The following is a 16,169-nucleotide window of genomic DNA, read 5'->3' as shown; positions in this document are numbered from 1 at the left end:
GTAATGATGGTTGATGATGATGATTAGTGGTGATAACCTCCAAACCTTCAAACTCTTCACTAGATCTTCAAAGTGAGTGTTAGTGTGTGTTTTTATAAGTGAAAACCGGAGAGAATTCTTTTCAATGCACACTTGATTAATGCAACATGAGCCACTATTTATAGGCAATCTGGATGGTGAGGCACGGCCCCGTACATGATGATCACGGCCCCGTTTATCTTTATGACATGTGCCAGATTTGTTTTGTCTTTTGTGTGAGGTGGCAACGGCCCCGTGGTTGGTAGGCACGACCCCGTGTTTTTTAGTGACATGTGCTTAATTCTTTTTGTCTTTTCTATATTCTCGTCCACGGCCCCGTGCGTGATAAGCACGGCCCCGTGCTTTTTTAGTGACATGTGCTCAATTCTTTTTGTCTTTTCTGAATCCTCGTCCACGGCCCCGTGCTTTTTTAGTGACATGTGCTCAATTCTTTTTGTCTTTTCTGTATCCTCGTCCACGGCCCCATGCTTTTTCTTCCAGATTTTATCTTTTATTATGTTAGAAGCATGGGACGTGTTTCTTGAGGCATGGGGGCGTGTTTCTTCGTTTTCTTGTGTTTTCTTGTGTTTTCTTCTTCTTTTCGCTTGTTTCTTTGTTTGGGGCTTGGTTTCACCTGAAATTATGTTTTATTATGATAAGTAGTCTTTTATGCTATGTTATTAGATAGCAATTGCAGTTTTTAGAGATTATTTGATGCCGAAAAGAGGTATATTTATACGTACATATCTTGGTTTCTTCTTGTTTTTCGGCTAGAGAAATAGAGAAAAAGAGAGAGAGAGCTCAAGTGTGTGTTTTGGATGGTGTATGGAATGCGTGGAATGAATGGATTAGGTAATAATTATTGTTTATCTATGATGGGTCATGGGCTTACGTACATGGTCTTTCTTCCTTCTTTATTAATCCAAGTCCATTTCTAATGGTTCTAAATTATATATAAGTTATATAAATATTCCCTACACTTTTGAGTTGGTTTTTATATAATCTTGCTCCTATTAGCTCAAATTTGAATTATAAATGTTTCGTGAGACAACGAACTAAAATGGAATGTGTTCACTCTGATTTTGAGCAACGAGTGCATATTCGAATGGATTTTATATATTACTAATATTGTTATCATCCATTTCATAATTAGATAACAGTATATAAATTATGTTAACAATAATTTCAAAAAGAAACACAATTGCTTCATTTAAATATTTAATACTAACAAACTATGTTTGTTTGCTTTAGCTAACAAGTACGTGAGATTTTTTGAATTATTTAGTGGTCAACTAAACAAGTCAAAAACTCATGAACATCACGCATTGAAGTCGGCTACGGATATAACAATAAATTGTGATGGGCCAAGTATGGATCTCGTGGGGGCCCACAAACAAAAGAAGTAAAACACATGAAAATTAAGGGCATAAAAAGAGGATAATTTTTATGGGAGTTGGCTGTGAGAGGAACCCTACGGAGGAAAGAAACAGAATTTGAAAGAAGGAGTCTGGCGTTTTTGCAAGAGAAGAAAGTTGTTGGTTCAAGCCGAGATCGTTTGGGTGTAACACCTACTCAAACAAGCATTATCATCATTCGGTTTGCATTTATTATTTTAATTATGAGCTTGGTTGTTGAACTTAATTATTTTTGTTTCTTTGATTTTAAGATGCTAGGCTAAACTTATAGACTGTCTAGGCTTGTGATGAACCATTGTTTGAAGTTTTATTTTATTTGGAATTTGCTTTTCGTTATGGTTTTATGATTCAGTAAACTGTTTAGTTTATTTGATTGATGCGTATGTGTACTTGGTTTTGGTTGTTCTAGTTTTATTATTCCACAAAATTCTTGGTGATTGTTTCATATGATAGGATTTTGTTAGGTCATCTACTATGTGTTTTTGACTAGTTTATGATTGAATTCGAATAATATTATTAGTCAAACGAATAAAAGTGTGTTGCTAACCTAGAAAGCTGTAAGGTGATAGGTTACTACTAGATCTTTGTTGATTGAGATTGCTAGATTTAGTTCTTTGTAAGAAGTCCGTCTAGGTTTGATTAACTAATATTGTCTAGCGAGTCAATTATGTTCGTCAAATTACCTTTGATTTCCGCGCTGTAAGGTAGGATTTCACTATAAAGGTACTCTATCATAATAAATTAGATAACCGTAAGGAAGTCTAATATTAAAATTGGTGTTTTTAAGAGCTTAATAAAAATCCATAGGTGTCTTCTTGAGAAGGGTCAGGAGTCCTGTTCGTGTTTTCTTTTAAGTGATTATTTTATGATCCCGGTTCCATAACAAGCATTTTCTGATTAATTGATAACTGAAACTTTGGGGATTCTAGACTAGGTGGTTTTTCATTGTCATCTAATTTAAACACATAAAAATATTCTTTTCGTTTTTAGTTGTCTTTTATTAATTAGATTTTAATATTAGTTTAATTAATAGTATTATAATAAACCCCCTTAATATAAATAAATAGTCGTGTCAGTTTGTCGAGTCTAATTAGTTAATGAACGTAATTTAAAGAGTCTTGTGGGTTCGATATCTGGACTTACTTAACTTTACTAGAGTCGATCGGTTCACTTGCCGATTAGTAGTTTAGTCGAGTTTTAGAGAGTCTAGATTATTACTTAGTGTCTAGATTAGCGTAATTTAGTTAATAAATATTAGCGTACTTTTAGCACATCAAGTTTTTGGCGCCGTTGTCGGGGACTCTTGGCGTTTGTGTTATTAACTCTGATTGGACTTACTTGCTATATACGTGCTATTGTGTTTTTACTTTTAATGTTTTTAGGGTTTTAGTTAATTAGATTTTTACGTGTTTATTTTTTGCTTTGAGTCGTAGGTGTCTAATTTTCCGTGTCTTTTGCTTGTTTAGATTTTTGTGATTATGTGTGAAATTTGTGATGGACCTCACTTTACCATTAAATGTCCATACTATAGTAACCTTAATTGTGATACGTGTGGTGATCCTCTTTTACCATGTGATTGTCCATACAAGGGTTCTAGCTTTATTTGTTACAGATGCGTTAGTTTTCATATGACTCGTGCATGTCCATATAATCGTACTAACCCCTATGTGCAGCAACCGTCTTATCTTTCACAGGGTCCCCGCCATATTTTTTTAAAGAACCGGATCGGGGGTATCAATACAAGCAAGGGAAAGATTATGGTCAACATTCCGAGAGCAACCCCAACAGGGGTGCTGAGGCGTATTTGAATAAGATAGAGGAATTGTTGACTCGACTATTAGAGAAGGATGCCCAATACCAACAATCATTAGCTGAACATGATGCTATACTAAGAAATCAACAGTCTATTTTTGCAGGTCTCCAGGATGAAGTTAAAGAAATCTCCGGAATACTAACAAAGGTGGAAGAACGGTCAGAGCAGATCTCCCAATGCGTGTACGAGTCAGATACCGAATTTATTCGAGAAACTGGAGATGAGAACATGCAAATAGAGCAGCAACCGACACCTGGTTATAAGTATGATGCGGAAGGCAACTATTTGGGATACACGAATCGGTTGGGCGAGTTGTTCCCGATGTTTCTAGAAGAAGGGAAAGAGCCAATCATGGAGTATATAGATGATTCAGAGGAGAACATTCTAGATACAGAGACACGAGTAGCTGATGAAGTCCCACCTCAGGCCACACATGTATGCGTTGTTGATTTTGCAGGTTGTTACAGTGACTCTGGTGATGAAATAAATAAAGAAGGGTGGGCTGCTTATCAGAGGTCGTTAGTGAAGAAAGAAGAGATAGAGGATGACGTGGACTTGGGGGATTCACTTGAGTTAATGTTTGGTGTTAAGGATATGGTTAAGGTTGATAATGAGCTTACCGAGGAAGATGAATTCCTGAATCTGGAGTTGGATGGATTGTCGGATTATGACGGGGGAGACACATTGGACGTTAATGAGGATGTTGCATTTTTCGAGGCCCTACTTGTAGAGGACAGTGTAGATGAGAGTGTGGTGTTAGAGGAAGAACACTATTGCCGGCCCGTGGACTGTGTTTTGAATGCTTATCGGGAATTAAAACCACGGGAGAAGGTCGAGGATGATAAGTTACCTGAAAACCGAAGTTGCGTATACTTTAGAAGATGGTCTAAGGGAATGAAAAAACCTTTGCATGTCAAACAAGACCAGTCTTCTCGATACTTACAACGCATTCGGCTCTTGCCGGGTAAGTTTAAATATAGTTGGTCTGACCCGTTACTGATTTTTAATTCTAATTTAATATTTTGTGGTTCCATCATTGATATATTACTGTATGATAAATTCCGGGTGGAACTAAACGGGTTAGATAGGGTCCAGATTAAGGATAAACCTCCTGATTAAGTTCAAGGGTGGGGAGGTTTCACGAGTTTGTATAGTTAATCGAGTCACTAACATAGTTTTTGTAGTTCATCTTTGTTTTTGTGTTTTTAAGTTTTGCTAGTTTGAAGATTGAGTGAGCTAGAGAGACGATCCCCAATGAAGAATTTAATGAAAAAGACAAGTGTGGGGATGGAATTGCAGTGGAGCCGTATACTTTATATTTATTTATTTGCTCCTGATTATTCATGTTTTATATATTTGTGGGTTGGTAAAACACTTTTATTGCATAATATCTATCAGTTTGATAACATACATTTTTAGATATGTTTGTTTTGTTTTGACGCTTACGTTAATGTGTGAGAGAAGGAGTTACCATTTTCTGAGCACGTTCGTAGTTGGAGGGCATCCATGGAATAAGACTTTGGCATCATATTTCTTGCGCATATTACCAGCTAAGTCTTTTCCATTATCTAGCTTGTTAACTTTTTATTTTGCTTTTGTTTTTAATTTTTAGATTTTTAGTTTTTTTTGTAGTCCGACTTTATTTTAATTTTATTTTTATTTTAATTCGTCTTTATCCTTGCATTGAGGACAATGCAAAATTTAAGTTTTGTGATAGGATATTTGAGTCGTAGTTTAATTTTAACTGCTTTAAATGTCCCTTGAATATAGTTTTTGCGTTAAAAGTAGGAGATGATGATATTTATCGGAAATTGGTTTTTCAAACTACTAATAATATGAGATAAATAAAAGAAAACGCACTTAACTTGGGATGTGTCGGTAGGCTCAGCCTTGAAAATGAAAGGGCAATTTGATAAAATGGGTCGGAAATCTCTTGTGGGTAAAGTGTTTTGTCCGTGTAAAATAAGTAATGAAAGGTCGGGCCATACTCAAGCCTCAATTCTTGGTATGAAAAGTGAAAATATTATAAAGTTTGAAAAGTTTAAAATTTTGAATACGTTATCATATGATGCTTGGGTAGGTTTAACGTTAGAGTATGCCGTGTAGCCTGTGATATAAATCTTAAACTGCTAGTTTTAGTGTTTTACACATCATTGGCGTATGGTTTTATAACCTTAAATCTTGTATTGATGGGATGCCCCGGGTCCGGATACTATGGGTCTGTATGCAGTCTATTCATCTGGGTATTCACAATTCCTAAGTGGGGTTGTGAATATTTAAAATAAAGCTTAAAAAGAGCAAACCTGTAGATTTCTGCCACATAAGTCTTTAAACATGATCACAAAAGTACAAATGCATTACAGACTTGATCATCCACGCTGTTAGCCATGTGGGGTCCCTTTGCTCGCGTCTCATTACCATTAAGAAACGGACCACAAGTGACACACCATATGTAAGCCCTACAGATGAAATTTTGCATACTCACCTATGGTGATGGTCCGGTGTATTGCTTGATAACGAGGGTATGTCATGTTGTGGGGAACACTAGCTATTAATTAATTATACCTAAATCATATCTAATGGCTGCTTGGTAGACTTCGATGCTTAAACTTAGATGGATAAACAATACCCTTGATCGTCTTAACTATTCATAAAAAAAAAGAGCAACAAAAGTTTTAAATCTGCTAATTTTGAGGTTTAAGTCAAGTTGGGGTGGTCTAGTCCGGTAAAAGCTGAAAGTAAGTGGGTCTTAATTGTGTAAACCACTGAGTAATATAATTGTTGGATCTTATTTGTCCCGGTAAAGATCAAAGCATGGATTTAAGTGGACAAAAATATCGATGATCTACGTTTTTGCGTTCTTCTAAAATTTTAAATTAATCTATATGTTTTTAAGACTATATTTTCCGATTCTGATTCCATTGCATTAGACTTTTTCAGGGACGATGTTTAAGTGTGGGATATTTGATGTGGTCTTAATTATATATAGGTTATATAAATATTCCCTACACTTTTGAGTTGGTTTTTATATAATCTTGCTCCTATTAGCTCAAATTTGAATTATAAATGTTTCGCGAGACAACGAACTAAAATGGAATATGTTCACTCTGATTTTGAGCAACGAGTGCATATTCGAATGGAATTTATATATTACTAATATTGTTATCATCCATTTCGTAATTAGATAACAGTATATAAATTATGTTAACAATAATTTCAAAAAGAAACACAATTGCTTCATTTAAATATTTAATACTAACAAACTATGTTTGTTTGCTTTAGCTAACAAGTACGTGAGATTTTTTGAATTATTTAGTGGCCAACTAAACAAGTCAAAAACTCATGAACATCGCGCATTGAATTCGGCTACGGATATAACAATAAATTGTGATGGGCCAAGTATGGATCTCGTGGGGGCCCACAAACAAAGAAGTAAAACACATGAAAATTAAGGGCATAAAGGGAGGATAATTTTTATGGGAGTTGGATGTGAGAGGAACCCTACGGAGGAAAGAAAAAGAATTCGAAAGGAGTCTGCCGTTTTTGCAAGAAAAGAAAGTTGTTGGTTCAAGCCAAGATCGTTTGGGTGTAACACCTACTCAAACAAGCATTATCATCATTCGGTTTGCATTTATTATTTTAATTATGAGCTTGGTTGTTGAACTTAATTATTTTTGTTTCTTTGATTTTAAGATGCTAGGCTAAACTTATTAGACTGTCTAGGCTTGTTATGAACCATTGTTTGAAGTTTTATTTTATTTGGAATTTGCTTTTCGTTATGTTTTATGATTCAGTAAATTGTTTGGTTTATTTGATTGATGCGTATGTGTATTTGGTTTTGGTTGTTCTAGTTTTATTATTCCACAAAATCCTTGGTGATTGTTTCATATGATAGGAGTTTGTTAGGTCATCTACTGTGTGTTTTTGACTAGTTTATAATTGAATTCGAATAAGATCATAGGAATAATATTATTAGTCAAACGAATAAAAGTGTGTTGCTAACCTAGAAAGCTGTAAGGTGATAGGTTACTGCTAGATCTTTGTTGATTGAGATTGCTAGATTTAGTTCTTCGTAAGGAGTCCGTCTAGGTTTGATTAACTAATATTGTCTAACGAGTCAATTATGTTTGTCAAATTACCTTTGATTTCCGCGCTGTAAGGTAGGATTTCACTATAAAGGTACTCTATCATAATAAATTAGATAACTGTAAGGAAGTCTAATATTAAAATTGGTGTTTTTAAGAGCTTAATAGAAATCCATAGGTGTCTTCTTGAGAAGGGTCAAGGGTCCTGTTCGTGTTTTCTTTTAAGTGATTATTTTATGATCCCGGTTCCATAACAAGCATTTTCTGATTAATTGATAACTGAAACTTTGGGGATTCTAGCCTAGGTGGTTTTTCATTGTAATCTGATTTAAACTCATAAAAATATTCTTTTCGTTTTTACTTGTCTTTTATTAATTAGATTTTAATATTAGTTTAATTGATAGTATTATAATAAACCCCCTTAATATATATATAAATAGCCGTGTCAGTTTGTCGAGTCTAATTAGTTAATGAACGTAATTTAAAGAGTCTCGTGGGTTTGATATCTGGACTTACTTAACTTTACTTGAGAAGTTAAGGGTCTTGTCTTTTATTAAGGGTCGTGTCTTCTTGAGAAGGGTCAAGGGTCTTGTCTTTTATTAATTAGATTTTAATATTATTTTAATTAATAGTATTATAATAAACCCCCTTAATATATAAATAAATAGCCGTGTCAGTTTGTCGAGTCTAATTAGTTAATGAACGTAATTTAAAGAGTCTCGTGGGTTCGATATCTGGACTTACTTAACTTTACTAGAGTCGATCGGTTCACTTGCCGGTTAGTAGTTTAGTCGAGTTTTAGAGAGTCTAGATTATTACTTAGTGTCTAGATTAGCGTTATTTAGTTAATAAGTATTAGACTACTTTTATCACATCAATTACCCACATTTATTTAACCCAACACAAGCCCATCTCATAATAACTAATATTATTATTTCATAATAACTCAAATATGTGTTTAGCCTTTTGTTTAGCCTTCATAATCGGTTTCACATCATAACTTTCTTTCTTTTCAACTTCAAAGTTATTAAAATGACAACATACCTGAAGCTTGATGTTGTACGTCTTATTAAGATTTCTCTGAACCTTCATCAACAATTTCTCTTTCTGATCATATAGCCTCAATGTACCATTGGCTATTTCAATCTTACATCCTTCTTCATCCAACTTTCCCAAGCTAAGAAGATTGGTCTTCAACTTAGGGATATAGAAAACATCACAAAACGTTTTCTTTTCACCAGTCTTACTTACGACAGTCACATTACCTTTACCTTTGATTTTGATCTCGGATCCATCACCAAACTTCACTTGACCCGAAACTCCTTCATCCAAGGTAGTAAAAAACTCTTTCTTTCCTGACATATGATGACTTGCACAATTGTCTAAGTACCACGTACCTTCATTCTTTTCATCACTTTAAAACACACCTAGAATAACCCTTTCTTCATTCAAACTTACCTTCTTTATTGAACAAACCGCCATGAACAAAGAAGGATCAACATCATCTTCTTTCTTTGTCAAATTCAGTTCATCATTCCCTTTGCTTGGTTCTTTACATTCGTTCGAGTAGTGCCCAATCTTATCACAGTTGTAGCACGTTACATACTTTCTTCTATCTTCCCATTCTTCAGGGTTCTTTTTCCAGTATTCACCCCGTTTGTCATTCTTACGTTCACTATTCCATCTTGGATTCCCTCTTCCTCGTCCGTTGTATCTTTCACGGCCTCTACCACGTCCTCGGTAGTTTTCAACTTTCTTTTCGTTTTGGGTGAACAAGAGCTGACTTTGGGATGAACTTCCATTCACATTCTTGAACTTGTTTCTTTCTTCATATGCCTTCAAACGTCCAACCACATCTTCAAACGCCATTGTTTCAATGTCTGCGAGTAGCTCCATCAAAGAAACAACAGGTAAACATTTATCTGGCATAGAATTCAAGAACTTTCTTACCAAAACATCTTCTTCAAGTACCGCTCCCAAGCTCTTGTACTTTGATTGTACTCCACCCAACTTCGCCGCATAATCATCAATACTTTCTGTCTCCCCCATCTTCAATCCATCTAACTCGGTTCTTAGCATTTGAACACGAGCTTTCTGAGTTCTTTCTGCTCCAAGATAATGAACTCTTAACGCTTCCCAAACATCTTTCAGTTTGAATACTTGGCCATCTGAAGCATCACATCTTCAGGTAGGGTTTGAAAGATAACACCCAAGGCCATAAACTTCTTTCTTTCTTCAATTCCTACAGCCTTTTCTTTATCAATCGCATCATGCAAACCATTTGCACCCAAAATAATTTTCACCGTAACCGACCATGATGCATAGTTGGTCGACGTTAACTTTGGTGCTTGTAGCACAAAACCACCTACCGGTTCTTTCATTGTTCCCGAGCTCTCTACTTCTTTATCACCAACCATGATTCGATGATATAATAAAACAAAACAATAAAATTGCTTTCGGTCTTCCTCGTGAACGATAAACACTAAAAAAATGTTGTGGCTATGATTTGACTTTGTGCATCATATAAGACAAACAATGGTGTTAATTAATCCACACAACAACAATTGCAAAAGAACAATTGTGGTGTATCTTTGGCGGCTAAAACCAAAAATAATACTTTCTGACACTTTGTGAATTTCGATATCTCAAAAAATATATTATCACTCCTTTAATTTTTGGTCAACGAAAAATAAAAAAGAAACCTACCCCTTCAATCTGTAATATAATTGATGGTGTAACTTGTTTCCCCGATCGAACAATTTTTGCTACCATGTTACGAACAAACTTATTGGCAAAACCTCTCAACCAATCAAATCCTTCAAAGTTTAATAACACGAACTTTACGTGAATCCGAGCCGTAGCTCTGATACCAATTGTTGGCCCAGACGGATCAAACAATCGAATTAAACGAACTTATCAAACAAACGAACGAGAGATATTGAGGTGATAACCCTCGACTCTTTTCATATAATCAAACGAACTTCACGAACTTATCAAACGTATATGGAGATAAGACTCCTTGACTCTCTCTTAACTCTCTCTTAAAACTAATAATCTAGACCCTATATATAGACCTACTTAAATTGCTCTCCAAGACAATCACTTAACTTTTTCTCCAAGCCAAGACATTTCCTAAACCTACTACAATTCAAATAACTAAATTATAACTTAACAAAATAAACCCTTAACTTTACTAATAACTCAAGATTAATCCTTCAGATTTATACATGGAACAAGGTATTCACCCCCTTTACGCATATATTCCACAAAACAGTTGTTAACAGTCACGGGTATGGTGGCACAGTGACAAAAACAAAGCCTCTTAAATCTTAATCACCCAAACCTGATGGGAAACATCTAAGATGGTTATTTGGGTATGAGACTTGGTATAAATTTGATTAAACATGTATATATGTCGCAGGCACGAGTATGGTATTAGACTATTTGGTGAGACCCAACCTGATTACCCGCAAGCATTGTATTACTACCAATTGCATATGTGTTATTCATTGCTTGGGGAAGTATATTGTACAAAGGTATTGCTTGTGCATTGTTGATCTTCTCTTTGTATTATCTTTATTAAACTTTAAGCATGCTTCATTGAATATAAAACAAGCTTCATCTGACAAAATGTACCTTATAGCAAATTTTCACCAAACCTTATCCTGCTCTCTGAAAACCAAGTTCATTCTTTGTTTTTGAAATGAAATTTTCATTAACAAAAGGCAAATCTTTATCAGTTATCAAGAATATTGATCTCATGGTTTCTGATTCATGAGTTGCAGTACATGGTACAAAAAAGAATCAATGAGACAGCAAAATGAATTCAATCATAACCTCAACGAGCACAGCAAGTCAACGGTTGACTTTCAACACTCCCACAGGTTGACTTTACTATATCATTGCCCCTGGACCTTTGTGTGGTTAATTACAGAAGGAATGTACAAAGAACTTGAAATACAGATTTCAGTATTCCCCAGCTCTTTGGAGGCGCAGACCGTTCTCTATTTTCACCCAATAAACCTTGTATCTGATCACCGAACCGTCCCTAAACATTTCATTTCACAAATATTAAAACCATTTGCTTGCATTTCAACATCAAATTGCATACAAAAGAAACTTGTTTTCATACATAAGTTCAAGATTGTGTATCATACCTTAGCAGCATCTTTAAGCGGACCCCAACACTCTACACGGTTATACTTTCTTGAACTAGAGTGAAAAAACACCCGAACAAACGCATCCATCAACTCTTTCCGTTCACTAAACAGAATTCGATCTCCATACAGGACAGCTTCAAGCACCTGCACCATTTTTGGCCAAAATCTTATTGTTTTTCTTCAGTAACCTAACATACTAATGTTTGCATAATTATTGAAATGAATTAGCTAATTTACCAAAGGCAGCTCCTTTGAGAAGATATAGTATCTGAACTCTGCAGCAATATCTAGCAATGAATTGGGTCCACTAACATAACAATGAACATCAAGACACATGTGACCCTTCACTTCAGCCCATTGAGCCACTACATCATCCTTATTATACCACCCTTTCAGCTTTTCAATCAAACCACATACGTATGATTGTTCAGTATACAGCTTTATAAGAGTATTATTGTGTGTGTGTGTGTGTGTAGGGCTGTAAACGAACCGTGTTCGGCGGGAAGTTGAATTTCGGTTATGTTGGTTAGTTTAATAAACGAATGATTGAATTAACAAGGAATTAGGTTCGATTAACTAAATGAACGAGCGCAAACAAATGCTATATTTGTTCAATTGTGTTCGTGAACATTCGTTTGCGTTCGTTAAAGTTTGTCCACTAAACGTTTTAAATATTTGTTAACGACTTTTCTAATCTTATCATATAGATTTAAGCAAAGTTATCAACTATAAAACAAAAATGTATACAAGTATTATGTGATTAATTTATATGTATATTAATAGATGAATATGAATGTTTAAAAAAATACCAACACAAACTAGGTAGGCGGACCAAATGGTGACTGACCATTCTCGGTTAGCCAAATCAAATAAAGCATTGTTTGTGTTCGTTAACCCGTTCACGTTCATATCCTTCATGAACGAACACGAACAACAATTGTTTTCGTTTAGTTGCTCGTGTGAACCATTCACTTGTCGGATAAAAGCTTAACGAACAAGCATGAACAAGGCCTTGTTCAGTTCGTTTACAGCCATATATGCGTGTGGAAGCAACAGTCACCTGGTCATGATCAATAACATTTGAGATGGTTAATGTGAGGTTAGCAGTGAAGTCACAATGAGAAAGATTGTAAGTCCTTGGAACAATTCTTTTATACTGATCCTTTTCATCATCTCCTTTAAATATTACTTCAAGTTTTGATGCATCAAATGTTGCAGGAGGCCCTAGAAGCTTCACAGCCTATTGATTGCAGCAAAGTTAGGTCCAAATTTAAGAACGAATTGATAAACAAGAAACGAAAACACACAAAACCCGAAAATTGGAACCCATATACTTAAAGAGACATGTTTTTTAATGTTAATCATGTGGTTAATAGTTTAATGGAACAATTTATCTTAACCCAACTTTTAGTTACATAAAAAGTACTTACACTTTTGCCCTCTCAATTTTACCCATACATTCCTTTTAACTCCATTCTTAAACCAACTTAGCTCACGATTTTTAAATGGTCGTAACTTTTTCATACATTAATATTTATTAAAAATAAATAAATACACCATATAATGAGCATTTTATTCTCTATAATTTGTGTATAGTATTGTTATAGTTTTTTTATTCCAAAAAAGTAACATCTTACGTGATTACCTGTATTGCACTTGTACTTCTCTAATTATCAAGTAATAAAATATTAATATTTATAATTTACTATAAAATGATTACAATAAAGTGGCAGCCAAACGGGCAACAAGCTGCGCCGCAACCCCCTTTTGAATAGCAAAGCCAATCCTGCTAAAAACGAAACTTTAGGACCTAATAACTCAAAAACCTTAATTACACATATGTGGTATTTCTCTTGCTAAATCCTAATAACGCTAACTTAGTCATTAAGAAACTAATTAACAACCCCTAACTCCCGAGATGGAAAAAAAAACCAATTGAGCCAACACAAAAGTGGCAACATTTACCACATTATTCATCTTTATCTAAAATCATGTCACATTATAATAATAATAATAATAATTCACCTGATAGACGAGGGGATTATAAGAAGGTCCAGTGGTGTCAGGAAGAAAAACTGAAGACCTTCTTGAAGAAGGATTTAGACTGCAAGTGAGAGATGTTGAGGGATGTCTGTAAGTTGATGATGATGATGTCAACGAGATATTTGTGATGGCCATTCTTCCAAAAACATTGCTTTGTTAACAATGCTTGTTTAATCTTTTGTTGTTCAACAAACTCATCACCACTTCACTTGGTTGGTTGGTAGGTAATCTGAGAGCTAGTTTCAATCAATAATAATATTATGTGGTGATGAAAATTGTGTTTGAAAAAAAGACTCTGATTTTGGGTTTCTGAATTGAATTCCATGGAGGTTGGTATGCAGATGGTGGGGTCTACTGAGAATCCATGCTAGTGTTCGAGTAACCACTCATTCTCCTATTTGATAGATAATATCATGACGTGGACACACATACCTTTTTATGTTTTAATAATATGTGGTATCGGAATTAAGCATTTAGACGATGTTACACTTTGTAATCATCCCCCAATCCAAAGGGGCTCGCTCATTTGGGTAAACAGTTTATGGGTTGATTAATATTTTGTTTAACTGTTAACTAATTAACGTTTGAAGTTTTAAATTACGAACACTGTTGAAAACATTGAATCGAGTAAATTTGTAAGCAGTCACTAGTGACGTTTCAACTACTATTTTGAACAAATATCACAGATAATAGATAAACCTTAATCCTCTATTTATACTAAAGCAATAACTTGTTTTCGTTTACTAAGCTAATTATACTCCTAATAAGAAAACAAATCATAAACAATCTTTATTTTATTTTGGTTATATATTGGACACCAACTTTCTCATCTGACCCATTTCACCCCTTGACTTCTTGTCACATATGTAATTAACCCTTTCATATAGGGGTGAGCAGAATACGGTTCGGAACCGCCAGAACCGAGGAACCGGAACCGAACCGGTGCCTCAGAACCGCTAATGTGTGTACCGGTTTGGTTCTCGGTTCTTAGAATTTGCATTAAACGGTTCCCGGTTCGGTTCCGGGTAAAACCGGCGGTTTTAGACTTGGAACCGAAGAACCGGAATATTCAAAACGTTTTATATAAATTTACCAATCCCCATTATTTATAAATTAACTTATTAACCGGCATCCATTCAATCATTTTTTAATTAAAATCTTATTTCTTTACGTTCAAGACCTAGCAACCATGATCAACTTTGATTTAAGTTATCAAGGTAATTTAATATAAAATGATATGGTCTTCTATTAATCTATCGTTGCCAATGATTTATTTAACTTCAACACTTACGTTTTAATAAAAATTATAAAGAATGTTCATGTTGTAATTTAAATTAGTTTTACCATAAAATAAGACATACAATTGTATAAACTTGTTTTGCAATTTGTAAAGTTTGCATAACTCATTTGATAAATAAACGATCGAACCGGTTCTAGCTAGAACTGATTAGCGAGAACCGGCTTTAGCGGTTCTATAACCGAACCGTTTTACTATATTAGGTTCCGGTTCCGGTTCTCTCTTTCACTCAATTTTGGTTCAGGTTCGGTTCTCGCGGTTCTGAACCGTTGCACAGCCCTACTTTCACATGTAAACATATATAGGGGAGGGTTAATTTGAGAACCATGGTTAGTTTTAAGAACTTTAAGAACTCAATTTTGAACTACACATTTAATTAAATGATATGAAATATGTGGCTGAAATTAAATTTAATTAAAATATGAAGCAGGAGAGAGAATAAGTATTTTTGATAATTACACAAGTTTAAACGTTAGTTACACATGTATAAAAAGTCGAATCGGTGCGTAAAAAAATACCGTAATTTTTTGTACATCACTTACACTTACGTATTACACATGTGTAAAAAAATCGGAAAAAAAATTATTATGTTGAGTTCTTTCGAGTTCTTAAAACTCAAAGTGGTTCTCAAAAGAAATCAATTCAACATATATATTACATCATACATTATCCCCTTAGTCTTAATATGGTCTGCCTAGGTCTTTAGTTTCAACTTTCAAGCAATGCCCTCATCTCTTCAATTTTAATTCTTGGATCATCAATTGGCTGATAAGCTAGATTGTCATAGTGTGTGTGCATTAGCGATAACCGAGTTACTTCTAGCACGTCAATCTTCAGTAGTAACTGAGTCAATGTTGAACGTGTTTATGCCGAGGATTTTTTTCACCAAAAACTTATAGCTGATGTAACTAATAACTATTAATTGTTCTGAATGTAAATTAGCACACTCTTTCTTGAATAGTTGATTCGTTTCAACTTTTAACATTGTGATGATTTGCTAATTTTAAAAGAAAATCTTGGTGTGTTTTAACACGATGAAATGAACTTCGTTTTTCACATGAATTACATTCTTGTTTTTGTAGAACTTTCTGAACTAACTTATTAAAATTTATTTACCCACTAAGCACGAGCTAGATAACTAGTAGCTTAAAACTTAAATTTTGCAAGGAATAAAGTTGAGAATAAAATAATTTGCTTATGAACAATGTAACAAAACATGCAGTTGTGTATCAAAGATTCTGTATATCATGTTTTATCAAACTTTTTTACGTCAACTATTGTAAATGTTAATCTTTTGCAAATCCACTACACTAACTTAGAAACATGTTACTAATCTTA

The 16,169-nt window shown here is 34.4% G+C and overlaps 2 protein-coding genes across 2 annotated transcripts; one reads left to right on the top strand and one right to left on the bottom strand.

Annotated features, from left to right (window-relative positions):
• Positions 1 to 3,045: 3,045 nt before the first annotated feature.
• LOC143579697 (uncharacterized) lies at positions 3,046 to 4,935 on the top strand. The gene is made up of 3 exons (XM_077062930.1): positions 3,046 to 3,049; positions 3,128 to 3,681; positions 3,760 to 4,935. Exons 1-3 carry the CDS (start codon positions 3,046 to 3,048, stop codon positions 4,363 to 4,365), a joined length of 1,164 nt encoding a protein of 387 aa, XP_076919045.1. The 3' UTR covers positions 4,366 to 4,935.
• A 6,049-nt stretch (positions 4,936 to 10,984) lies between these two features.
• On the bottom strand, positions 10,985 to 13,875 carry LOC143579704 (magnesium dechelatase SGRL, chloroplastic-like). The gene is made up of 5 exons (XM_077062935.1): positions 13,517 to 13,875; positions 12,552 to 12,731; positions 11,729 to 11,887; positions 11,489 to 11,635; positions 10,985 to 11,379 (listed from the first exon to the last, which is right to left on the bottom strand). The coding sequence occupies exons 1-5, from the start codon at positions 13,667 to 13,669 to the stop codon at positions 11,260 to 11,262; spliced, it is 759 nt and encodes a 252-aa protein (XP_076919050.1). The 5' UTR covers positions 13,670 to 13,875; the 3' UTR covers positions 10,985 to 11,259.
• Positions 13,876 to 16,169: the final 2,294 nt, after the last annotated feature.

Source organism: Bidens hawaiensis, unplaced genomic scaffold (assembly GCF_021521415.1).
Source record: "Bidens hawaiensis isolate Kalapana, Puna unplaced genomic scaffold, B.hawaiensis_p1.1 tig00029913_1, whole genome shotgun sequence".
Classification (NCBI taxonomy): domain Eukaryota; kingdom Viridiplantae; phylum Streptophyta; class Magnoliopsida; order Asterales; family Asteraceae; genus Bidens; species Bidens hawaiensis.
The sequence above is the reverse complement of the archived record's forward strand: the minus strand, read 5'-3'. Positions and strand labels throughout refer to the sequence as shown.